This window comes from Schistocerca serialis, chromosome 9 (assembly GCF_023864345.2).
Source record: "Schistocerca serialis cubense isolate TAMUIC-IGC-003099 chromosome 9, iqSchSeri2.2, whole genome shotgun sequence".
Classification (NCBI taxonomy): Eukaryota; Metazoa; Arthropoda; class Insecta; order Orthoptera; family Acrididae; genus Schistocerca; species Schistocerca serialis.
In genome coordinates this window covers 363,896,731-363,924,698 of record NC_064646.1, presented here as the reverse complement: position 1 = coordinate 363,924,698, position 27,968 = coordinate 363,896,731, and the positions used below count along the sequence as shown (strand labels likewise).

At 43.6% G+C, this 27,968-nt stretch overlaps 1 protein-coding gene across 3 annotated transcripts in view; it reads right to left on the bottom strand.

Moving 5' to 3' along the window:
* LOC126418644 (extracellular serine/threonine protein kinase four-jointed) overlaps positions 1 to 27,968 on the bottom strand; it is a 1,345,623-nt gene that overhangs the window by 39,137 nt on the left and 1,278,518 nt on the right. Inside the window, exon 1 of one of the 3 annotated variants that reach the window (XM_050085505.1) lies at positions 5,441 to 5,547. The exons of 1 other annotated variant lie outside the window; for it this stretch is intronic. In XM_050085505.1, coding sequence (XP_049941462.1) covers positions 5,441 to 5,484 — 44 coding nt within the window. In that variant the 5' untranslated portion in view covers positions 5,485 to 5,547. Of the gene's footprint in view, positions 1 to 2,441; positions 2,581 to 5,440; positions 5,548 to 27,968 lie in introns of those variants that run through there. One more of the 3 variants, XM_050085507.1, reaches the window with a different exon arrangement.

Below are 27,968 nucleotides of genomic sequence, written 5' to 3'. Positions count from 1 at the left end.
ACATTCCCCTGACAACTCCCGAGAAACATAAAAGCCACAGGCAGATAATGGCTTCAACAAGAACCCATGTCCAGCGGCAGGAACAAAAAAGTGAAACAATACGTTCCATTCTCTCGCGTCTGCTCGGTAGAATTGCTACAGTGATGTACTATCGCTCTGCTAATTACTGGACTTGTAGCCAACTAATTTTGTATCAATGTCCAGTACTTACCTAGACACAAAAGGTGTTGTATCAATGCCCAGCACTTACGTAGACACGAAAGGCATAGCATTTACGTTTCACATTGCACTGTTGGTGTATCCTTGTCCACTGAAGTGCACATGCCATTACTACAATAGCTGTGTTAGTTTATTACAAATGTAGTAACCACCACAACCGTAAGAGAGTAGCATTTTCTTTTACAGTTCGTCCCTGTAGCGGTGAAACGGTCGCCCTCGGCAAGTGGGTTACCTCTCAAATCCGTTTCTAGCCAAAGTTCCCTGTGCGCTCTAGGTGTTTCTAAAGAGAGACTGGATACTCTGTTACCATTAGAATTTTCATTGTTCTACTTCGTACACTTTCTTAACGACCACATACAATCTTGCTAAATCCAATTCCTCGTACAGTAATTTTGTCGACAAATTTCATTTTTGACAAGCAAATGCCTTAAAGCTACGTACAAAATATTTATTTTTCCGCCAGAATTCAGGAGCTGGCTCATCCTCAGGAAGCTGACAAGAGTGGACAAAATTTGGATAGTTGTAACATCGTAGTTATGACGTTGGACAATAAAAGAAATTATAAAAGGAAACTGATCTTACAATGGCATTAATCGCATCCATGTATGCAATATGTACGCTGTTTGATAATAATGTCCTTCCTGGTGAGCTACTTCCTGAATACCAGTAAAAGAATAAACAATTTGTACGTAGCTTAAAGAGTCTTTGCTTGGCAAAAAAGTAATTTATCAAGTGCATGAAAGGAGGTACAACACTCCATACATGCAAAATATTGATAATTGGTCCTCTCGGCGTAACAAAAAGGCAAACCTTCGACAAAATTATGTTTACTGAGCGGAAGCAGGTAAAGTACATCGGGAGAGAAAGTTTGAAATTGGTACTGAAAAAGAACAATTCACTTTCGCTGGTTGGCTCTAGTAATGACCTTTACTAGAAAGGTGACACAAGATCAAAGTTCGTCTGCTGTAGATTTTTGTTAACTATATGGACAACCGTCAGTGTTTTTCATATTAATGTACAAAGAAATAATCCTAACCTGACAAATACGAGGGCGTGCATTCTATACAGAAGGATTAACTTCCTAAGTGACAATATTTTCGGTATTTGACTGTGATTATATTTTATTATGTCCACAATTTCAGTTCTCGCTTTGGGGACATTTTCAAGCACAACGGAAAAAACGTATGTGAAAATACAGGGTCCAAGAAGCTTTACAATGTCTGTGATGTACGACGAAACAGAATTTTAGTGATAGGGTCTACAACCCGCTGGCAAGAGGTTTCTGTATTGCAATACACTTAGTTCAGAAGGTTGATATTTTAATAACATCAACGGCAATGTATGGTGCTCTTGTGAAATGCTAATTAATATCACCGTGCTGTTTAGTACGTATATAGAGCGCCAACAGAATAACTTACTTGTTTTTTATCCTTAACGTGGCGCTATTGTGCCAAAGACCACATTTGTTTCTCAGATATGAAGTGATTTGTCTTTCAGTCTAATCACTTGAATAACCGTCTGCCCTAGGCCGATTAGTCTACCATTACCTGTTTGGACAAGGTCGTGTGTATTGTGGTACTGCGGTCTACTGTCATTAATACAGGACGTGACAGAATTCTAAAATGTGTACAATGTTATGTATCGCTTCTGTATATGGCCTGTTCTCGCATTTTGTGACAAGACATCTGTTTTATACAATATATATCAAATCATTTGTCCCCAACTGGGAATCCTTTTGTTATACTGCCAGCCCGACAGGTTATTCGCTGAATACAACCGTGATCCTGCAAAAGGTTAGATTTAAAACAGCCCACTCTACTCTTCAGAATGGAGGAGAAACATTTTAAAAAACTAGTATGTTTGGCGAATTTTTGCGTCACCTGTTTGACAAGTGCTGAGGGATGATGTGTCACGTACTTTGTACATTTGATGACGTTAAGCTATACTTTATGGTTTACACATTTGTTGTTTTCAAGTCTCCTTGAAAGGCTCGAAACCCGAAATTGCGATAGTGGACATAACCAACATTTCGAATTAAATGGCGAAATGTTGTCAATTACTAACTGTTGGCTGACTGTGGCCCGCAAAGAAAACGGCATGAGCTGTTGATGTTGCTACTTATTTTCAATTAATTTTATTTAGTGTTAAGCCATTGTGGAAGATGTGTTGAATGAAATTTAGGTAAAGTAAGAGCTTACAGACTCGCGAGGATGTGAAAATACCTGCACATAATTCAGCGTGACTGCACACCGACGTATACCGGACTGTGTTGCTATCTAAGCAGCTTGTGCCTGATGAAGGAAACAGTGTGCAGAGGACGAGGCGTGGTAACGCACGGCGCACGAGACGCGCGGTCGCCGGCGCGTGCATCTGCTCCGCCCGGCATCGCGGCGATAGTGGCGGCTGAGGTCTCGCCTCCACACAAGCAGCTGACTGCAAGTACGTTCGGTCACGTGACGTGATGCGGCGAATGCTGATTCGTACTCCTGTTGCGAAAGGTCGAGGGTGGGGAGTGGGGGCGGACAGTTTCCATATCCACGCTTTCTGCGGAGACCGCCCCAAACCCCTTATACCGCTACAGACGGAGCTTTTAAATTTGCCCAGGTGAATCATGAATGAAACGTGGGACTAGTGTTGCACCAGGTTATAAGACATCCGCAGAGATGACCGTGACCGGACAACGGTTATGAGATAAGAAAACAAGTGATCGGGTTGGATTTTGAAATACTCTGATTATGTACCTCGATACTGAAGCAAAACAGCTATAACTGACACTGTAAATCAGTTGGTTGAATGGCTGTTGGTGACTTCGTGCTAGGCTAGGCACCGACTTATACAAGGCTAATGAGGCATGCGACCAAACCTGCAGTATTACTCACGGGCCTGGTAAAAGGTGCACTAATACTGAAAATCATCAGCGTGCGAAAAAACAGTTCTGTAGCTGTACTTGCCGTGTGTTTTCCAGTTGCTCTGATACAGCAAAGGCGTTTGACGGGAGTGACAAGTCCACCGTCAGAACAGTCGAATATCCGACACGTGTTGCCGTCACCAGTACCTTCCGATTGCACACATCAGAAACGCCACACCATCTGCAGTCAACTGTGCCGGAAACGCACCCCTTTCTGATCAGCTGACGATGCTACACAAGTTCATCTAATCGGAGTATTGAGCTGCCGTAGGACTTTCGGTCTTCATTTGCCATTCCTTCTCCAGAAATCAGTGTTCTGTTGTGCCGATTGTGGGACTTTCGGTCTTCACTTGCCGTTCCTTCTCGAGAAATCAGTGTTCTGTTGTGCCGATTGTGGAACACACTGCGCGGTATTTCGCTGCCAATATTACACCTATACACCGACGGCAGATATACGTAAACGTATTGCTCACAATTAATATCAGAAATGGGACAATCACAGGAGCTCAAGAAGCTCTGTAACTATCACTCACTTTTGAGACAAGACCGAAGCGATGTATCGTGCTTTAATACTGGAGATGCGATGAAAGCTCACAACGGCACGAAAATTTCCCAGAGAAATCAGTCCTTTTTTTCCCCCTCCACACGATTCAAGAGAAAAGTATCCACGAATGTCTAATCACCAACTGTAGTGCCATGAACGCGAAGGCACAACGAATATTCGAAATTACTTCCGGTAATCATTATCGAAAATGTTAGTGTACAATAACATCCATGACACGATAGTGATTCTCACAATACCTAACAGAATTTTTAAGTTATATATTCCTTGTTCGATTATTTTGATGTACTATGTTTATTCGTATCATGAGTTCAGCCTTTTCTTCACTGCTAAGCCTAACGAACTTAATAATCCGTGAGATATACCACAAATTGTATCATGCACATCTACTTTTTTTAAAAATTCTGTAAACGTTATCTGTAAGAAAACGGACGTACGAAAGTCGACAATAGGTTAAACGCTTTTAAAGTGGATACCGTGACCTAAATTCTCAATGGTTTCCGTGACAGGCCTGTTTCAAACAGCAAGAAATGAGAATGGTGAAGCGGATATTAAACTAACAAGTCGTTGCTTTTTTTCGATTACGTCTCTTCCAGCAAAATTCAAATTTTAAAATGCTGCCGACAACCAACTGCCTTTCTGACCTCCTATAGCGAATTGCTACAAAGCTAATCTGGGACGAATTTTAAGCAAATACGGAAACCAAAGCTTCGATTAACAGCACAATATCAATGCCCGCGAGCTACAAAACAGAACGGAATTAGTTGTTGGATTTTTTGATAGAAAATTGTCAATGAAACGGGGCGAACGCAGATACTGTCTGCGTGCGAAAGTGGGACCGCTGTAATTAATGTAGAAATAAACCGCTACAAGCCGTATACTATTTGATTTAATCGACTAGTTTCGCTAATCTGACGCGGACATTCTCAAATATTCATTATCTTGGTGGCAATACTTCAGAAATTTAAAGCACCGTCAATATTTAGTGTGTTTTGATTGGCAACAGTGCCGAGGAGTGCTTTAAATCCTTACCGTCTAGCTACCAGGGCAACGAATGTCCGAAGATGCTTCACTTCAAACGAAAGTAGTCAGATAAATCTGATAGCGAACTGCTGCGGTTTGTTTGTACATTAATAAAACACAGCATGTTGTGATTTGTTGTTTTACTAGCACATAGTTTTTGTTTCCGAAATAAAGCTGTTGCAGTGTAAATAAAAGACATTCAGAAATACGATATTCTCCGTCGAGAACTATCCGTACAAACACGTCTCAGAGCAAGTATTTTTCCTCCTGGAACACTCTGAACAAACGCTCCCCACATTTCGCACATCACCTGGCGACATTTCGGCGTCTTTTTGGAGCACAGTACGTTTCACATGTTTCCACTTTTTTCTCTCCCGCTTCCTCATCTCGTTTGCCCACTGTCCACGTCTGGCCGTAAGATCTGTGTTCCGGATGATCCAGCAAACGAAAACTTGTCCTACAGCTTGTCATTCCCATGACTGCCACCGAGGCAACTGGTTCGGTAACGAGTTGTACCGTGTCCGAATCGTCGTCGCACCGTAAAAAACTAGCGGCGGCCGCATGTCCATAATGGAAGCACACGTGCGCGTACACGCGAACACACGCACACACACACCGACGCACTCGCGTATGGTGGCTGGAGGAGAGGACGGCTCGGCGAGCGCTGCGTCTTCGCCGGCGAGCGGCTGCGGCGGCAGCCGGCGCGGGCTCCTCTGGCCGGGACTTACCGGTCGCGGCCGTCGGCGCCGAGGCAGAGTGCGCAGCTGGGCATGCGCGGACTGAGGCGCACTCTGTGGGACAGGCCGGGCGCGCGCGCTCATGGGAGTGCACGGCGGGCCGGCCGGACGAGCACTGAGCTGCCGCCGCGTCTGCCGGGCGCTCTGCCCGCTATCCCCTCCCCATTGAGGCGCGCCGGGGTTGGCTACCTGCGCCGTGACGCGCCGTCTCGGAGGCAGCGGCGGGGGTGGTCACCGCGCGACCCGCAAGAATGCCCGGCATTCGCGGAGACCTTCCGGAGGCGATGAGGGAGAGTCGCGTCTTCCCCAGGGATCGCGCTCGGCGCTGCGACGCCTGTCGCCCGCGGGACGCCTTTCTAAAAGCCCGAGAGGAAATTCCTCGACGGATAGCGAACGGGTCTTTTTCGTTCACCGTTAGCTGCCAATCACCTGCCCGCTCTCCCTAAGGCTCTCGGACTGATCGCGTTGTCGGGTATTCCTTCGTCATTCGCAGCGTCGTTTTTCGGTATCGGCTTCCGGAACACTGCTCTGTATTTACAGCAGCGCCTTTCGCTCTGTATCAGCACACGCAGTACATCCGGTGACACAGTCTTTTCAATTGCGTCATCTGCTCCCTCAGTGCCCTTCTAAAACCATCGGCACACGGGCCGTGCTGTCGAACGTTAACGTTGAGCGTTCCAAGTTCAACTTGCTGCTGAACGCTCAGGAACGATGCAACTTGTGCATACGGTACGTGGGCCCCAACGTGGTATACGCGATCGGAACGCACTCCAGCGGCAGTTGAGCGACGTTCAAAGTTCGTAAATCACACTGTTTACTCAATTGGCACGCGTAAAATTCCCACGTTAGCTCTATTAAAACGCGCATTTCCTCCATCGTACACGAAAAGGAAAGTACCGTACCATGTCCAATCAATAAGGACACAGGCTTATAAAAGTTCCATTACAAACAGTGCGTTACAAATTTGGAATACTTCTCCACATAAGATAAACATTCATTCATCGTTCCCAATCATTCCCACATTTTAGTACAACCCCAGGGTCAGTCTTACTTGATCACTGTTCCTACCTAACACTTAACAGATGGCGGTGGCTAAAAAGACAGTGCCCGATGTGCAAACTCGCTAAAATGAATAACCCGGAGCTTGTTCACGTGAAGGGAGGACTAGTGGTGATGCCAAAGAGACACCACTTGCTGACAGACGGCAACACAGAGACCATCTGAGGAAGTATAAGAACTAGCGGGCTGAGGAACGAGGACATGTGAATTACGAAGCGTAAAAGAAAAAGAAGCAAAATGTCTTTATACAACTTGCGCAACCTGTCCTGTAGATTAAGCCAATCGAACAAAGTCACCCCTCAAAGAAAGGTGAACTTACATTTACATAACATCACATAATGTAGTACATACTTACATTACACTAATAGTAAAGTATCAGAGCCTAATAAAAACGCGAATGTTAGGAAAAAAATCCTTTAGTGTTAAGACGCGACGCCTTTACCGGACAGAGACGCTACTCATTACACTAAACCAACAGTATGCGTCTTGCTCTTAATCATATTATGTTGCCCCTTACTGATAACGTTAATCGTAGATAATTGTGTTACTAATTGAAATTTAGTTATAAGAAACTGTACCAAGAACAATGCGTTTTGGGTGGATCCTCAGCGTGTCGCTGCCTTCAAATTGCCTACTCTCATAATACGCTCGTCACAATAATTCTTTTGCCATGAATATGTTTCTCATTAATTTATTGGAACGAATCACGCAACTAACAACGGGTTTTCCAGTGATTCTCAATTTGTTGGTGCTCAGAAACGGCATGTATACATATAGGCTCGAAATGAATGCCAATGTGGCGCCTCACAACTTGTACTGAAGGGCGTGCGTGTGACGTAGGTGGCGTTGTGCCGTCTCATTGGTCAACGCTCAGACGCACGCTCAGAATACCTGACATGCCAGATATCGCTCTGCACGTTCGGAAAGATTACCGACCGGATGCACGGTCCATGTGCCGACGGCTCAAGGCTCTCGGACCGATCGTGCTGTCGGGTGTGCCTCCGTCATCGGCACCGACGTTTTTCGGTATCGGCTTCCGGAACAGTATTTACAGTAGCGCTTTTCGCCCTGTATCAGGCCACGCAGTACATCCGGTGACACAGTCAGAGCCTCTGAGTGCCGTACACCGACCACCCCTTAGTGCAGCGGGTCCAGGAAAGCCGTCACTTGCTCACTCTTGATGGAGCCACTGTGACATTTACGTGGGTTCGTGGTCACGTCGGTCTGACACGTAACGAGACCGCTGACGCTGCTGCCAAGGCTGCAGTCCTCAGCCCGCTAGTTCTTATACTCAGATGGTCTCTGTGTTGCCGTCTGTCAGCAAGTGGTGTCTCTTTGGCATCACCACTAGCCTCCCTTCACGTGAACAAGCTCCGGGCTATTAGGCCTCTCGCCGTGAGGAGATCATTTTAGCGAGTTTGCACATCGATCACTGTCTTTTTAGCCACCGCCATCTTTAAGTGGAGCTCCCCCAACAATCTGTACTCACTGCGCTCAATCTTTGACGGTTTGCCATTTCCTGGCGAAATGCTCTTTTTTTTTTAATCCCTTACGTTCTCGTTGAATGGGAAGCAGTGGTTTGGAAGGGAGTGAGACAGGGTTGTAGCCTCTCCCCGATGTTATTGAATCTGTATACTGAGCAAGCAGTAAAGGAAACAAAAGAAAAATCCGGAGTAGGTATTAAAATCCATGGACAAGATATAAAAACTCTGACGTTCGCCGATGACATTGTAATTCTGTCAGAGACAGCAAAGGACTTGGAAGAACAGTTGAACGGAATGGACAACATGTTCTGAGGTATCAAGGGATCACCAATTTAGTATTAGAGGGCAGCGTGGAGGGTAAAAATCGTAGAGGGAGACCAAGAGATGAATACACTAAGCAGATTCAGAAGGATGTAGTTGCAGTACGTACTGGAAGATGAAGAAGCTTGCACAGGATAGAGTAGCATGGAGAGGTGCATCAAACCAATCTCAACGACTACAACAACAACACGTAATCGTTTGTATTTGCCGACTGAGTTAACGCTCGTTTTAGTGAACGACGAGAGCACTGTCAACGGCGTTTTACTTTTTATCCGTCGTAACAATATGGCGAAGACCATTTAATTTTTAGTTCAGCACGTCCGTTTCTCTATCGCGTATTTTATAGACCTTACTCCACGTCCCTTTTTTTAGCTGTCTTCTCTTTCATCGTTTGGGATTAAGGAGTAGTCGTTTTTTAACTCCTCTCTTTGTCTCCGTGTTCTACAGTTCTGACATGGGCGCGTGTGACCCTACTTGTTTTTGCGCCCTAAAACAAAACAAAGGCTTGCTATAAGCGGCGCTTCAAGTTATCGAACACGGGTTCGATTTTCGGTCATCTCCTGTTTCTGACATACACGAAGTCCTAGAAGGTATGGTGAATAGGTCCTCTCCTGTTTATGATACAGGAGGAAAGTAAGGAACGATAGGTCGCGAAATGGAAACCACAGTGAAAATCGAAACTGATTTCTTTGCATCAGTTAGCTGCAACTTCCAGCTACTCATCTCCATAGTCCTCGATCCAACTTAGACGTTTGTGATAGCGTTAGACCAAATTTCCAATACCCTCGTTATACAAGGCAGCCACCAGTGCTTTCCGCCAATTCTCTACGCTGGCCTACAGCTTCGTTGTCTGTAACAAAATGTTGTCTTCATAGCCAGCGGTTCATGTGAGCAGAGACGAGACTCAAGTAAACGCACGACCGTTATGAAATGTTGGCTGCATATTCTCAGGCGAAATTTCTCACCAGACCCTCGTACTTGGCAGGAGACACTATTGTTCTAGGTATCTATGTGCTCCCTGTGTGCTCAGAACTAAAAAGAACGACGTAACGTGATCGACGGGCATACTAGATACACTGCCCAACACACCTGTGCAAAACTTCATCTGATTTTCACTGTGGTTTCCATTTCGCGACCGTGTCCCTCGAGCAATGGTCAGTGTTCAGGGATATAATAGGAATAGTCATTCGAAGCAGAAAGAGTCCAGTAAACATGGGCTCTAAAATATATCGCTTTCAGAGCTATGAGCACTTCTTCATCTTCGTCACTGCGAAATAAATCTCTACTACTGCAAGCTCTTTGCTTCCCATATTTTGAGAGGCGGTAGTATGAACGAAAACAAGGCGTTGATTGCATTTTTTAATTTTAAATTGATGGTGAGTTCCTATAGGACCAAACTGCTGAGGTCATCGGTTCTTAGGCTTACACACCACTTAATCTAACTTAAGCTACCTTACGCTAAGGAAAACACACATACACAAGTGCCCGAGGGAAGACTTGAACCTCCGACGGGGGCAGCCGCGCGAACTGTGGCAAGGCGCCTTAGACTTCTACCCTGCACACAAAAACAAGGAAAAATTGTCTAAAGCGAATAAGTTAAGACCTACCAGTACTGGTACAGTATTACGGATGGGTTTCACAGTTGCAGATATCAAAGATGAAGGAGTGTTCGTATCTCGTAAGGTATGCGTTTGAGAGCCAATGCGCACTAGATTCTTTTGCTTCGAATGAATTTCTAAAGCCCGAGAGGAAATTCCTTGATGGACAACGGATGGGTCTTTGGCGTTCAGCGTTAGACGCCAGTCACCTGCCGCCTTTCGTAAAGGCTCTCTATGAGCCGCGTTATCGGACACTATGTACCACAAGGTTCGATTTTCGGTCCTCTCCTGTTTTCAGCAACACGGTGTCCCAGGAGGAATGGTCAGTACTTATTACACGACGTGTCCTTCTTTGGATGGACACATCGCTCAACTGGTAGCATGGCGTACTGGATTTACATCGAAACATCTGAAAACAGGACAAGCAATGTAATAAAAATACAACAAAGTGAGAACAAGAACAATTTCCTTCCATCGTTTAATATCTATATTTCGAAATAAAACTCTATTTGGGTTCATATGTTGCCTTATTTGTGAACAAATTCATGTCATTTAAAATCATGCCCCAGCTAATGTCAAACAAATATTTGTCTTGTAAACAAAATCCCAGGTGTGGTGCCGCACTGACACAAGTCCCTCCTTTCCTTATGCAGCTGGGTTTCGTCCATTGTAGTGGATAGTTCCCTCTCCGCTTTCAAAGTCGTTGAGTCATATTTAAGTAAAGGGTTGATGCATCAGTTCGTAGCGTGTTTGTTTAGCTTGTTGATATTTCGGTTGCTCTTGGGTTCATTCATCGACTGTCATTTCTTTTTTATTTGCAGTTCATTGTTGGTATTTAAGTGAGTGGAGCTGTGCACGCTACAAAATCAAGTGTCAAGTCGAGAAATCGGAACATTTCTAAAATGGTCTCTTCTTTGATACCAACAGAGGGGTGAAGCAGCGGAGACAACCATAAACATTTGCGTCGCATATGTGGACAATGCCATTAGACAGAGCATGGTAATAAAATGGTTTTACGGAGGATCGTTTTGACGTTGTTGACTCTCCACGTTCAGAAATGCTCTCGGAGTTACTATAAAGGTCGTTTAAGCGTGTTAACCCACAATGATCCACGCCAGTATACACGAGAACTAGCAAATGTGATGAACTGTCATCACTGGACCATGGTGCGAAATTTTCAAGCAGTGGGGGAGGTTCAAACATCGAGTATATGGGTACCGCATACTCAAAGTCAAAATCACAAAATCGATACCCATGTGCATATCTGCTTGCTCGTCATCATTTGGTTCGTGAACAACACCGATCATTCCTATCCTGTATTGTCTTTATTCTACCATAAGGCAAAGGAAGGAACGGTTGAGCGCAAACAAAGCAGCGACTCCACGTACAAAGACTTGCGCACACCCACAGAAGATAATGTTACGCGTCTGCTAGAACAGCGACGTTGTGGTGTGCTACGAATTGCTTCTCCCAGGTATAACCATCACTGCTGACGTTTATTGTCAACAACTGAGACGTCTTGTAAACGCCGTCAGAGAATAACGACCAGGAATACTGCGTGAAGTAATGCTACTCGACGATAATGCCCACCCGCGTTCTGCTAGACTAACAAAAATACTATTCAGGAGTTGCGTTTGGAAATAATTCCGCATCCACCTTATTTACCTGGTCTTGCGCCCTCAGATTTGTTTCCTATTCCGTTCTCTACCGGACAGCCTTCAAGGAACTTTCTTTCCGTATGAAAATGTGCTCTGAACATGGCTCGAAGAGTTCTCCGAAATCGAGAAGTTACTCTAACGTTGGCAGACTGTTGTAAACAGTGAAAGAGAGTATATTATTGACGACTAAGGTCTCTATTATGTCTGTCTGTTCTAAACTTCTAGGAAAACGCTACGAAGGTATGCACCAACATAATATAAGCAGATTGAGAGAGAGAAGTATTACTTTCCATCTTAAATAGTGGTCTTCGTACTAAAAGATGTAGATTCTATTTGCAATGCAATGTTCAAGACTGAAAGACGCGACCCGCGATGTGTCTGACTTTTTTCGAATAAAGTACATTACCCTTCCTGACACACCGTCCTAAAGCGGAAAATACACAGCATTAAGACGTAAGTGAGGGATCTATAGGTGACTATGCCAATTTATTATTCACAACAATACTTACACATAGCTATTTCTGTACTGCAAGACAGAACAAGCGAAAGTAGTTAATACGAAGGACGTTTTTCCCTCAAAAAACTTCTATTGTTTTAACAACCGATAGACAGCTTTTTACATATCTATACATGTATCTGTTCGAATCCTGCCTCGGGCATGGATGTCTGTAATGTCGTTAGGTTAGTTAGGTTTACGTAGTTCTAAGTTCTAGGGGACTGATGACCTCAGATGTTAAGTCCCATAGTGCTCAGAGCCATTTGAACCATTTGAAAACATATATCTGAGTTTATTTACATACATAAATACCCTTTCCATTTCTACAATTATTGAAGCGTCTGTTTCTTTCTTTATAAGATACGTTTTACTATGAAAGATTGAATAAACACAAAATGTCGCATTATTTTATTTCTTAAGCTTTATTTCGAAGAAAAAAGTGCAGCCATGAGCTCAAAAGCGTATACCTTAAGAGCTACAATCAAGTGTTACTATTCGCAACTGAGGATCCATATTTGCTACTAAACAGCACTTATTCATCTCAGATATTCTGAAACAAATGTCTCCTATTGCAAGTTGTTTGCTAACCATATTTTTGGAGGAGGACCAAAACAAGAAAAGAATGTCTAGTAAACATGGACGCTAAAGCTAATAGCTTAAGATCTTTGAGCACCTGCTCATCTCCGCCACTGTGAAACCCACCTCTTCTACTGAAAAAGTTCTCGTAACTCTTAAGATATTCCCTTTAGATCGCATGTTTACTAGGCTTTTTTTTCTATTTTGGCCCATACTGCAACCTCTCGAAACGTGAAAAATATAGAGGTTTTAGTAGAAAAGATTTGTTTTACAGTTTCGCAGATGAAGAAGAGCTCATAGCTCTTAACATATGGCAGATGTACGCCATGTCGTATTTCATCCGAAAGATTAGCCATGTTTTTCAGGAGCAAAACAGAAAGACTTGTCGTTGATATTGTAGCTTCTTCCTCTTTAGCATAAGGATTCCCACAGCAAACATCGCAACATCAGATCCCAAGAGAGTTGTGTAAGAAACAGAAGTCAACACCAGGACATGTTTTTCTTGATTTAATTTTGGTATTGTCTTGTAAATAATTTAAAAGAGATGAGAAGTTATTTATGTAGACCACAATTCCACTACTTAACACGTTTCTTCTGCATTTTGGAGCCCATATTTTCGTGGTTGAGTATGAGACGCCTTGATCATGCTGACATTTGGAGATTTTACTCGCCTGTATTTACAATAGCGATTCAGCAGCAATTTTAAAATAAAGAAGCCACTTACATGCACTGAAATTAGATGGAATGGACTGATAGCTTTAGCCGACTCAACTATCTTGTGCATACCTTGGGAAGAAAGGCCTTGCTTACCCCTTGCTCGTTTCTCTATAATTGCAAAGTCTCTGCCACACCTCAAAAATTTGTAATAACCATCAAAAATTTGTTTGTTATTTCTTCTAACCATCCAAGCCAAGAGGAGGATACCTTCATGCATGGCATTTAGAACTGCAGAGGGAAGCGATGCTTGGCACTTGCATGAGTCGGTGTTCGAAACAAGTTTACTACATTATTTTGTTTCCAACGATCATTCCTGTCATATTCCTGAATACTATTTGCTTCGCTGAAGACAGAGAGCTCTTTTCTCGTTAAATTCGTGGTGAAAAGCTTCAGCTGTCTTTTATTTTTCACAGTGCTACTAGTTTCAGTCATAGACCATTTTCACGCTTAGCAGGCATAATTGGTGGGAATTTTATACCGTGATATAAACGATTACAAGTTGATGTTGTAGGCCAACCATAGACATTAAAATTGTTATCAGCATAATAATTCTACAGAGTAATTGCCAGCAGAAGGCTTATTCACATCGGAAGTTAATAACTGCAATAACGACTTCCCTTGAGGAAAACTGCAAAAAAAAAAAAAAAAAAAATCTAAGCTTGTGAAGTCAAGCGTTATGAGAGCAAATCCACGTAGCAGCAATTACTGTATCTCATATACGGCCAGTGAGTTAGACGGATTTTTACTTTTCTGACTGTCATGCCATCTAGTATGCCTGTGAGCTAGTAGGGTGTATCCACAGGCCGGCTGAACAGCAGGCAGGATTCTGGGAGAATGTATGAGGAAGTTTCCGTACCCTGTAGAAACTAGATTTATCACTTGTAGGTAGATAGGAAACATAGGCTACCAAGGCGTCGCTCGACCTAAAGATAGGCATTCCGAAACGTGGTATTGGGGACGCTAGATTTAACCAATGAAAGTTTCTGATGCATTAAAGCCGTGTGCCGAACCAGTAATTCAACCTTAACCCCCATTTTACATGGGCAATCCTACAGCCAACTGAGCTATCCATACGAACGTAAGACTCGCTTTCACAGCTCAACTTCTGCCAATAGCTCTCTGAGACTGCAGACATGTCACAGGACTTTAAGAAGAATATAATCTATGTAATTTCGAAGATAGCAAGAGGCCGGCCGCTTTGGCCGAGCGGTTCAAGGCGCTTCAGTATGGAACCACGCGACTGCTACAGTCACACGTTCGAATCCTACCTCGGACATGGACGTGCGTGATGTCGTTAGGTTAGTTAGGTTTAAGTAGTTCTAAGTCTAGGGGACTGATGACCTGTTAAATCCCATAGTGCTCAGAGCCATCTGAACCATTTTGATAGCAAGGACAGGGAATCAGTTTGGCAGTTTATGCATCAAAGCTGCTAAGCAGAATATACACAGGTGAACGGTAAAGAAAACTGAAGATTTATTAGACGACGATAGTTTGCTGTTAGAGGCACCATTCAGGCAGTTCTGACGTTATGCTCGATAGTGAAAGCAAGATTTAGGAAAAATAAAGAAACTTCATAGGCTATGTCGAACTACAAGAAAGGTGCGCCGATGTAAAATGGTACAATTTTCTGAAACTCTTACAAAACTATCTGTAAGCTTAAGGGAGAAACGCATTATACAGGGTGAGTCACCTAACTTTACCGCTGGATATATTTCGTAAACCACATCAAATACTGACGAACCGATTCCACAGACCGAACGTGAGGAGAGGGGCTAGTGTAATTGGTTAATACAAACCATAAAAAAATGCACGGAAGTATGTTTTTTAACACAAACCTACGTTTTTTTAAATGGAACCACGTTAGTTTTGTTAGCACATCTGAACATATAAACAAATACGTAATCAGTGCCGTTTGTTGCATTGTAAAATGTTAATTATATCCGGAGATATTGTAACCTAAAGTTGACGCTTGAGTACCACTCCTCCGCTGTTCGATCGTGTGTATCGGAGAGTACCGAATTACGTAGGGATCCAAAGGGAACGGTGATGGACCTTAGGTACAGAAGAGACTGGAACAGCACATTACGTCCACATGCTAACACCTTTTTATTGGTCTTTTTCACTTACGCACATATACATTACCATGAGGGGTGAGGTACACGTACACACGTGGTTTCCGTTTTCAATTACGGAGTGGAATAGAGTGTGTCCCGACGTGTCAGGCCAATAGATGTTCAATGTGGTGGCCATCATTTGCTGCACACAATTGCAATCTCTGGCGTAATGAATGTCGTACACGCCGCAGTACATCTGGTGTAATGTCGCCGCAGGCTGCCACAATACGTTGTTTCATATCCTCTGGGGCTGTAGGCACATCACGGTACACATTCTCCTTGAACGTACCCCACAGAAAGTAGTCCAGAGGTGTAAGATCAGGAGAACGGGCTGGCCAATTTATGAGTCCTCCACGTCCTATGAAACGCCCGTCGAACATCCTGTCAAGGGTCAGCCTAGTGTTAATTGCGGAATGTGGAGGTGCACCATCATGCTGATACCAGATACGTCGACGCGTTTCCAGTGGGACATTTTCGAGCAACGTTGGCAGATCATTCTGTAGAAACGCGATGTATGTTGCAGTGCTCTCCGACGCACACGATCGAACTGCAGAGGAGTGGTACTCAAGCGTCAACTTTAGGTTACAATATCTCAGGATGTAATTAACATTTTACAATGCAACAAACGGCACTGATTACGTATTTGTTTATATGTTCAGATGTTCTAACAAAACTAACGTGGTTCCATTTAAAAAAACGTAGGTTTGTGTTAAAAAACATACTTCCGTGCATTTTTTTATGGTTTGTACTAAACAATTACACTAGCCCCTCTCCTCACGTTCGGTATGTGGAATCGGTTCGTCAGTATTTGATGTGGTTTACGAAATACATCCAGCGGTAACGTTAGGTGACTCACCCTGTATACAATATGTAGAAGCACCAAGAGGGAACAATAACAATAGAACACCTACAGAGAGGTACTGTTATTAAAAACAGCGTAAGACAAGACAAGGATACAGTTTCCTGTTTTACTCTTGAATCTGTGTATTGAAGAAAGGTTGAAAGAAATAAAGGAAACGTTCACTATCTTTATATTGAACTGGTGAAACGGTCACTTGGTCACCAAATACCAATTGCAGGTTGCTCATCTAACGGCTGTAAGAGGCAGCAAACATTTGATCTTCAGCATTTCATGTAATTATTGAATTAAAGAATCTTAAATGTTGTCATGATCTACTCACTGAGAGGTACAATCGTATGTGAAAGTCTTAACGCAATAAGTCAAGTATTAAAATTAGAAGCTGCGTATGAGTCTTGCGGTAGCGTACTCAAGCTTGCAAATTACCCAGACTATATTCATCCAGTAGTTGAGAATGAGAGCTCTTAGTGGCTTTCAAGAAACTATATACATAATTTACTGAAATGAAAAAATGGTTGTCGCGTACTATATTTTCGCTGTTCATACAGAAAAGCTGCACCGTCAGGCATGACGTTTTAATTTATTAGCTCTTGACTACCAATCCAGTTCGCAATACGCTTTGCAAACAGTATCCACATACGCCACTGAATGTACCTGCAAAACTATATCGTCGTACAACACACAGTTCAGGAGACATGACATCTTAACCACCGATATGCGTGAAAAACTAGCTTTTCTTAAAACGGAGAGCAAATATCACAGACTACACTCGTTTTTACTTTTGCATTAATGCGTGGCTGAATAATCCGAAACTAATAAACCAACGTAATTAGCGTTTGGCGTCTGCAACTATTAAAGTTTTACATATTTAACGTCAAGATGACATTCCTGTCCTCTGTGAAAGTGAGAAACGGTCTGTTGAATGACATCAACAGTCTACTGAGCACAGAATATGGGCTTACAGTACGCCGAAGGAAGGCGACAGAGTTGGGCAGCAGCAGAAATGTAGTGAAGGAAATTCCGTTACCTTCGAAGCAAAATGGCGCGTGACGGACGGAGCAAGGATACAAGAAGCGACTAGCAGAGGCTAAGAGGGCATTCCTCGCCAAAAGAAGTCTTACGCCTTAACTTGAGAAAGAAATTTCTGAGATGGCACGAATGGAGCATAGCATTGTGTGGAAGTGATTCATGGACTGTGTGGAAATTGGAAAGGAAGAGGATCGCAACGTTTGAGAAGTGGCGTTGTAGTCGAATGTTGGGAAACTTCAGTGCTCTGACAGGATACAAAGTGACGAAGTTCTCTGCAGAACCGGCGAGGAAAGTAATATAATGCTGAACACTACGCAGAAGAAGGTATGAAATGACAGATCACGGATTACGTCATAAGGGAATAACTTGTATAGTGTCAGGTGACACAGCAGAGGACTAAAACTACGAAGAAACAAAGAGATAGGAATATAGAGGAAAAATCATTGAGTGCGTTAGGTGTAAATGCTGCTGTGAAACGAAGACGACAAAAAAGCGGAAACTGCCACAAGACGTATCAAACCAGTAAAAAGACTGGTGACTCTCCCTTCTTCTTCTTCCTGGTTTTACAGCCGTTGATCGTCCTTGGCCTGCTCTAGGACACCATTCCATTCGTCCCTGCCAAGCGTCTTGCGTCTCCATCATCGGACACCAATAATTTTTAAATCTTCTTGTATGTCACTCTAGTATCGAAATATTGATCGTCCTCTGCTTCTCTGTACCACAGGGTTTTACACTAGTGCTGTTTTTGTTGGGTTCTCATGTTCTATGTGAAAAATGTGACTGATCCATTTCAGACGGTTTATTTTAACGAACTTTATGCTTTCAAAATCTTTATATGATCTGTAAGGTTCAAAATTATATCGTCTACGACGTGTCTCATCTTCATAAGTTGCCCCATAGATTTTTCGTAACACCTTTCGTTCAAAACATATTAGTTCTTCACACTGCCGTGTCAGGTCCACGTTTCTGAGCCATTTCTGGATTTAAGTTGTGGGGCTAGCCCATTATTTCCGTACTAATATGATTCTGTGATATTACCAATGTTCCCAGATAGACAAGTTCACTAACAGATTCTATTTGCGTCTAGTCAATTTCTAACATTGCATTTAATCCCGGTCGAATTATTCTCATGTATTTGGTTTTACTGATGTTCACTTCCACTCCTATTTCTATTGCTCTTACCACGAATGCCCTGTATGTTTATTTAGCAGCAAGTTATGTTCTTGCAATAACATCCACATCATCTGCATAGGCCAGAAGATGCACCACTCTATTGTACATTGTGCCTCTTGTGTTGATTTGACCTTCCCTCCAAGGAAAAAACAACTTATCTCTCCCACTTTCAGTTCTACAACAACCGCTTATGGACTGTACGGGAGTAAGCTTCACTCTACGGTTATACGAATAAGAAACGCAGCCTGGAAGAATTTTCTATTAATAAAGCGAGCATTGTAATCTACTGGATTTCCGGGAAACGTACCAAATTTACAGCTGCTATATTCACTTTTGTCGGCTACTCCAAGCTGATGAACCTGATCATCCTACGTCAGTGGAACTTTTCTATCGCTTTAGTTGGTTGCCACAGGCCTGACTCAAAGTTGGCGGGAGAACAAGTTTGCTGACAGTCAACCCCTGGTTTCAGCGAAGTGTTGCACTGAACTTTTCTTTGACGTCCTGTGATAATGATTCGACATATTACAACGGAATGACGGAATCCAGAGTGACTGGTATATTCACGACCAAAATGCTTGTAGAGAATTTTTAGCACGATTCAGGTTCTTTTCTTCGGCTCGAGATGTTTCTTCTGAAGACCAGTGAAAACAGAGTCTTAATAACCAGATGAAAGAGGCTCTGGTCGCAAAGAATGGATTTGGAGCACTTGCTCGATGGAAACAAAGTTTTAAGTAACAACATTGTAGCTGCCTTGTTGCAATGAATACGCCGGCTGTACTAGAAACGAAAGTGTTTCATTTTATATGAAGGTTTTCAGTCACCGGGGTCTTAAAACTTATTTGCAGACGTTTTTTCTCGTTAATGCTGTGTGGTACGCTAGAAGACAGCTGAGTGGAGACGGCAGGCGGTATCTTATTGTCTGATCAGATTTGTTTTCTGAGTAGCCGTTTATGTATATTATATTACGATGAGATGTCGGTGGAATTCTGATTCACCCAAATACATTTCGTCGGCGCTTATCTTACCCTGCCACCCACACAGACTCGCAGGATCGCTGAAGCAACCTCAAAGCATGATACCCAGTTATAGCATTTGATAAAGTCAACAGCACCGTGGCAACACTGATATATAGGGTCATTATATTTACTTTAGAAGTGTAATAACTATTGGTGTCATATCCCTAGTGATGAATGCAACTCCCTCAAACAGTGTCACTTTCATTTCTTTCATGTCGTAACACAACAATCATTTATGATTGGAAGTATTATTAATAAAACAACCATTTGATTGGTTCAATAAATTTACAATCTTCACTTTTAGCCAAAATTGTCAACCATCTTAGTGTGTGCGGTTTCACATGTTTCCAGGACTCGGAGGCGATAATGTGCTTAACCAAGTAAAGTGCAAGCTGTCTACTTGACAACTTCACAGAAACGAATGTCTAGTGCGTCAAGGAAGACCAGTGCAAGGATTTGGTCAACTTACAATTATTCACTGATCACTGTATGTTGTATTAAGGTATGTTCGGGCACGTGCAATTAAATGTGCAAGGTCACCATCACACATAAAATACCTACCTGGACTGTCTTTTGGTGGCGTGTCAGAGAAATGCGATGTGTTGTGCTTGAAACGTTCGTAGTTTGCCCCTTAAGCATATCTGAACTACAGCTGCTTTCAACTTAGCGTTCTTAATTTTGCATGAGGGATGCAATCCCTAAGCATTGTTTACAATTTAGGATGAAGACTGTTAACTACCAAACAGCCCTTCACGCTAAGGATAAAAGTAAGATTCGTGTGTATCTTTTACATATTTATCATACTTACGATCTCCAAGTAGTCTTGCATTGGTTGTCACATGCCAGTGGCCTTCCAATTAACGACAAGTGGTAATATTCACGTTTGTGCGTTCTGGTTTATATTTCGATTAAAACGATTTCTTGAATTATAGTTTGAACAGTCGAATACGAGGAGCAACCTGTCAAGCTGTCACTGATCTTCGCTGCAGTGTAGCTGCTCACTTCGGGGTAGGATTGGGTCAGAATCTACCTTTCCCTTCATGCCACCATTCTTGCAACTAACGTAATTCTCCAATATCCAATCACCACGATACTGACGGGATGTTAAGTACTTGCTTTGCCTCTTCTTTTCAGTCACTCCGTAGCATAACCGTTTCATATTTAAGAATAAAAACTCAAAAAGTTTAGATTCCTACAGCTGTTCACTTAAGAACCGGCTTCCTCTCACAACGATATCCTGAGATAGGAGGCTGTTAATTTTACTCTTCTCTGAACCATTTTACACAAATGGAAGACCGTAAGATGCCACAAATTATAGTTGAGATCCCTAAAAACACTCACGAAATATGCTGGTCAAACACTATGATGACATGTACGGCAGTTGTATTTTTGCTGCGCTAAATTTCGCGACAAAGCGGCTAATTATGTGATACCTGCTGTGGACTTGTGAAGCTGCTTGATGGGTCCGCTTATTCAGTAGGAACGTGCTCAGTGTATTTTTCTTTTTACCCACCAGAGCCACAGCACGGTCGTAAGAGGAGTATCAGTCTAATTTACATCAAATTTCACATTCCCCAGGGAGATGTAAGTACCGTATTTTTCGCTTGATACTCTGTGAAGGTCATCTAGTTACTTCGATCTGAAACCAGCAGACCTGGTCACGTGTGGTTGGGAGTTTCTCTCGAGCGTACTGTAGTCTCCCGAAGTTTGTCAGAAATAAATCTTACATACCAATCGCCTAACTTTCTTCGTTTTCCAATTTCTGTCTCTTGTCTCAGTGTTTCCATTTTCTTTGTGTTGGTCTTTGCTATTTTCAATGATCAACACGTTTTCATTAAACTATAAGATCTACAGATATCACGGCTTTCCAGTGTTACCATTTAATGCCATCGCATCTTCAGTCACTTCATTCCCCTCGATCTATTCATTTCGTTCAAGGGTATTTAATTCGTTTCATAAGTAAAACTAATTCTATAAACGTCCAAGTTAGCACCACACAAGTGAATTTAGCGTTGTGGCTCATGCAAGAATACTAAGCTACCAAGATTCTAGTGCAACTGGCTTGCTAATGCTTTCATCAAACTTTTTATGCAGCATCGGGTGCATGTCTTTATATCGTGTCACCACGTGGCTGTCGTTTTATCATCAACAGTGTCAGATGTTCTCATCCCATGAGAACAGATTTCTAATTTAAATCAGGAACTGATGCCAGGATCAGTGACGAATAACCGGATGCTACCATGTCTTTTCTCCTTGTCGGACAAATATTGTGGATGAAAATTTCTTCCTCCGTCGGTAATCGAGCCGGCTACCTTCTAATCGACTATTCACAGAAAGTTGGCGTAGCGACCTCTGCTAAGTAAGCATGTTAAGTTTCTTCTATGCAGTGACAAATTAAAAATCGCACATTATTTCGGGTATTTACTAATCGGATAAGCTCTGGAGGGAGGGAAATACTTCATAACCAGTAAATGGACAAACATTTCTGTTTCAATAAAGTACTGTGCAATGTTTTCACTCATACTTTACTAGCAATGGCAAGAAAAGCGTCTCTGAAGCAAAGACAATTGTTAACATCGAGTATAGATTTAAGTGTCAGGAAGTCTTTTCTAAAAGTATTTGTATGGAGTGTAGCCATGTATGATGTGAAATATTGACAATAAATAATTTAGACAAGAAGAGAATAGAAGCTTCCGAAATGTGGAGCTACAGAAGGATGCTGAAGATTTGATGTTTAGATCACATAACTAATGAGAAGGTACTGAATAGAATCGGGGAGAACAGGAATTTTTGCCAAAACTTGGCAACGGTTGGTAGAACACGTTCCGCGGCATCAAGGGATCACCAATTTAGTGATGGAGGGAAGCCGGCCGCGGTGGCCGAGCGGTTCTAGGCGCTTCAGTCCGGAACCGCGCGACTGCTACGGTCGCAGGTTCGAATCCTGCCTCGGGCATGGATGTGTGTGATGTCCTTCGGTTGGTTAGGTTTAAGTAGTTCTAAGTTCTAGGGGACTGATGACCTCAGATGTTAAGTCCCATAGTGCTCAGAGCCATTTGAACCATTTTTTGATGGAGGTAAGCGTGGACGGTAAAAATCGTAGAGGGAGACCAAGAGATGAGTACACTAAGCAGATTCAGAAGGATGTAGGTTGCAGTAGTTACTCGGAGATAAAGAAGCTTTCACAGGATAGAGTAGCATGGAGAGCTGGATCAAACCAGTCTCTGGACTGAATACCACAACAACAACATGATCAAGGTAATTATTCAGTAAATGAATAAGGTTTCATCACCACACAATGTGGCGATGTTTTGAGTTAAATTTCAAACATCACTCCACAAACAACTGTAGACTGCATAACCGAGGGAAATACCTATTATCTTACTGAGTGAAGGCAAAATGACTGCCTGTATGCCTTAGTGCGCACAGCAACCTTTTTATCTTGTGCATATGATCGCCAAGCGAGATATACAAAAGTCCAAGCAAAATGGTCACACAGTCTTCCTAAATGCAGCCAACATGGTTTGGCGATGAGGACACTACTGTTCTTCCAAAGGTTCCCATTTAACTTCCTCGAGCATCACTGTAACACTTCCATATTGGCCACTGACCTGTTATGATCCTGGAAGCATATATCTGAATTCGTTCTACGTCTGTTGTCAGGCCTCCTTGATAAGGACTCCAAATTCTGGAACAATACTCTATTATCGGATGTACTCGCTTCTTGTATGTGATTTCCTTTACAGAAGTCTTCCATTCGAGGTTTGTTACAGAGTTAGGGCATTTTAAGCAATTGATGGTGATCCGTTCATCGCATGAGCAGGTACGCTTGCCCCTCCCGCCCGCCCTTCCTAGACGCGTTCCACTCTTTGTGTCACGCTAGAAGAGAGGGGTATGTACCGATAGCACTTTTCACCCTGCTCTCCCTTCACCAAGACCGCTACAAACATTCCATTCAGGTATGCAAGTAATTAAAACAGTTATCGTGTTAGTGACTCGTAACACACAGAGGTGTCTTATCATAAAATACACGATCCAGTCACATTAATATTTCCACCGTCTACATTCGTCGTCCACGTGTAATAGCAACACACAGACGCAAGTGGCAGTACTAGCAGTGGAGGGTATATAAAGCGCGTCTAAGGGACGCGAGAAACTGTGCAGTCGTTGTGGTACTGCAAAAACAGAGCGATTTATCCGATGTCCAGTTAAGTTTTCGGCCCGAGGATGGAAAATTTCCGAAAAGGCTAAGTTCATAAACTGTTGGCGTGCTGCCTTCGTTGAAGTACATCGTGCATGGGAGAGTGACGCTATCCAAAACCGGAAGCGTCGCAACTATTGTGCACTACTGGCCATAGATGACAGGGGTAATGGGCGGTTGCGGAGATGTGTACAGGCGAATAGCTGTGCTACTGTTGATCAGCTGACCACCCAGGTGAACCAAGGGGCTACTAACAGTGTCTTTTCAACGACTGTTCAGAGAACGTTGCTGCGTATAGGGCTCCGCAGCAGACAACCATGCTAACTGCTGTTCAGCGGTGACGAAGGCTGGAGTTTGCACGCCAGTTCCGCAACGGAACGTCCACTGACTGGCGAGAGGTGGCCATGTCAGGTGAATCACATTTTAAACACCATCGCACACATGGGTGTTGGCGTGAAACGTCTGAAAATAAGCATCCTGCCAACATTCGTCGAAAATGTCCAGGCCGTAGGAGGAAATGTCATGGTTAGCAGAATATTATCGCGGTTTTCTCTGGGTCATCTCGTCATTCTGAAAGGCTCAGTGGATAAACATAAGTATGCATACATCCTTTGGGACCATGACCACATGCAGCTCGTTTCTTCTTGGCCCGATGGCATCTACAAGCAGGACAATGCAACATGTCACACAGCTCCAGGAACAGCACCAAAATGAATTTATCCTACTCACAGACCACCAAACGCAACCCCTCCCTCCCCCGGATTTTAGGCCTATTGAGTATCTGTGCAACCACCTCGATCGGGCTGTTCGCGCCATTGATCCTCAACCGTGAAACATAGCATAGATGGTCACGGCATTCGAGTTGGCATGGCTCCATATTTCTTTTTCTACCTTCCAGAACGTCAACGACTCTCTTCCTGCAAGTCCGCGCTGCTAAAGGTACGAGTAGCTGTTTAGGCTTTTGCATTAAAGCGACTGGAGTGTATATCCAGAGCGTCATTGGCGCGCAAGTTCATGCTGAGTTCCTTGACTTCTGGAAACTTTCTATACGATTACACTCTTTCATTGTATGAACAAATTACGAGCTTATTGAGTATCGGGCCTGACTTGTAACTGAGGTCATCCTTGAATGAGGAACTCAACATATTATTCGTAACTGGACAAAATTGACAGACGTAAATGTAACTTCGGGAGTGTACTAATGAAGTGATCAACTGCTGTACGCTTCCACGTCTTCTCTTCTCGCAGGTCAAAAACTAGCAATGAAAATTTCTTCCTCCGTCAGGATTTTAAGCGATCTTGACCGTTGCTATGTACAGTTTATTTTAATGTCCTAGCGAATAGCGTTAGAGGATTCGCGTGACTACTCACGGATAATGCTACTGCCTATACAAGACTACACTGCCAGAAAGGCATTCCAATGATCCGAAATTGGTGCAGGCACTGGCAGTTGAGGCCGAACATAAATTAATTGACAGTATACCGCATAAATAGGCAAAGAGATCAATTTCTGTTCTATTGCACTATCGGAGAACAGTGGCTGGAAACAACTTTCTTTCCTGAGTGAAAATCTCATTCTGGAAACATCCCCCAGGCTGTGGCTAAGCCATGTCTCCGCAGTATCCTTTCTTTCAGGAGTGCTAGTTCTGCAAGGTTCGCAGAAGAGCTTCTGTAAAGTTTTGAAGGTAGGAGACGAGATACTGGCAGAAATAAAGCTGTGAGGACGGGCGTGAGTCGTGCTTCGGTAGCTCAGATGGTAGAGCACTTGCCCGCGAAAGGCAAAAGTCCCGAGTTCGAGTCTCGGTCGGGCACACAGTTTTAATCTGCCAGGAAGTTTCATATCAGCGCACACTCCGCTGCAGAGTGAAAATCTCATTCTGGAACTTTCTTTCCTACATCTTCTTATTTCACTTTGCGTTGATTACGTGTGGCAGATTTACTCTTATTTAACTTTGTAGGAGGATGCCCTTGCTGGTATCGCAGTCATGAGTTAGCTAAAAGCCGTTTTAACCTGTCAAGATCAAAAACCTTTTGGTTAAATCATTGAAGCTTTTATCAAAGATTTCTTTGATCAAAGATCATGGATCCAAATTAGAGCGTGGACAGAGCTTTGATCGAAGTTGTATACTTTTTTTGACTGGCTTCAGTTGCTTCCAACCTGCAAAATGATTTGAAAGTTTACGTAGTGCGTGGCTGTCACCACACTGAGAATTTCAAAGTACGAAAAAACCGATGTTCTTCATAACAGCTAATACACACATATTGACTATACAAAACCGATAGGGCTGTCCATTCATCACCAAACCCCGCAATGTTCACTCTTTGGACGTAAAAGTAGGCGTACGTTGGAAACAGTACACGCAATAGGACTTTTCCAATCAAATGAGTTTCTTCCATTGCTTCATAGTCCATGTTTTGTTTTCGGCACCAAGTTCTTCTGTTACCGGCATTTGGAGCGCTGACGTGTGATTTGGAATTTTAGTTCGCCCTGAATTTCCCTCATTGTGGGGCTTCCTTGGTGACGTTTTGTGGAAACGTTCACGACGTTCAGTTCTGCAGTGACTTTTGCAACTGAAGTCCTCTTATTTTTCGTTACAATCCTCCTCTTTGTCGCGATCACTCAACACACGCTTCTGCCGAGATGAAGTAGCGGCGGAATTAAAGCTCTGAGGCTAGGTCGTGACTCATGCTGGGATAGCTCAGTCGCAGAGCACTTGCCTGCGAAAGACGAAGGTACCGTGTTCGAGTCTCGGTTCGGCAAAAAACCAACATCTTGACCTTTCTCTATTTTTTTTTAATCCAGCATCGAAACTTCCTGGACTGACGAAGTACATGTAGATGTAGATGAAAAGATGTTGTAGTGTGAGACTAAACGGAACATTTCTGATTTCAGCGGCTGTATCTCATACGATGTGCCTTGGTTTCTTCAGGCTGCAGCTGGTACTGACCTCGCTAAGGCAATGTCGTCGCCGTGCCCCTCTGCACGACGCGGTTCGCAGCTGAGCAATGCGAGCGCGCTGCACCGGACGTGGGACACGGCGGCGCGCAGCGGCGGGGGCGCGCGACAAATGGCACACCGTCTCGGGCGACTGTGGCCGTCTCCGTTTCCCGCGACTCGTATTATTAAAGCGGTGCGCCGGGCCGGCGCGGCTATTTTTTCCCCCCGTGGCGATCATCTTTTGATGTAGTTAGGCACAGGAAGCGGGCGCGCAGCTCCGTGCCGGCGTTATTGTGCCGGATGAAGGATGTCAGTCGTAAAAACGCTGTTCGGACCAAGTACAAGTGGCGCTCGTTTAAGAGACGCCCTCACAAAGCGGGCGCCCCGCGACGTCTTCATCCATTCAGACACGACGGCCGGAATGCCGGCCGGCAGTCCGGAGGGCGCAGCCGTCGCTCCCGCCCCCACCGGACACACTCGCGGCGTTTCCCTTCCGCGCCACTGGCCACTTGTCGCACCGTACGGCAGACTTCCAGCAGCGAGTACGGCGTGCTGTGACCGCGGGCTGTCGCGACCTCGCGCGGATCGTTACAGGGCGGCTGTGGTCGCTGCTTGGCTGGTCCTCTTGGAGGTACGTATAAAACTTAACACAGCTTCTGCCAACGTAAGCAAGATAGACAAAACGGTGGGACTCAGGATCGCCTACGACAAGACAAAGGCACTGAATACCACTGGGGATTCGTAAACAGTAAAACGCCCCGTGCAGTAGGCGGCCAAATTTAAATACCTAGGAGAATGAAAATGGAAGAGGATGTAGATGAAGGTGAATCGGGAGATACGATACTGCATGAAGAGTTTGACAGAGCACTGAAAGACCTGTGTCGAAACAAGGCCCCGGGAATAGACAACATTCCATTAGAACTACTGACGGCCATGGGAGAGCCAGTCCTGACAAAACTCTACCATCTGGTGAGCAAAATGTATGAGACAGGCGAAATATCCTCAGACTTCAAGAAGAATATAATAATTCCAATCCCACAGAAAGTTGGTGTTGACAGATGTGAAAATTACCGAACTATCAATTTAATAAGTCACGGATGCAAAATACTAACGCGAATTCTTTACAGATGAATGGAAAAACTGGTAGAAACCGACCTCGGGGGAGATCAGTTTGTATTCCATAGAGATGTTGGAACACGTGAGGCAATACTGACTTATCTTAGAAGATAGATAAAGGATAGGCAAACCTACGTTTCCAGCATTTGTAGACTTAGAGAAAGCTT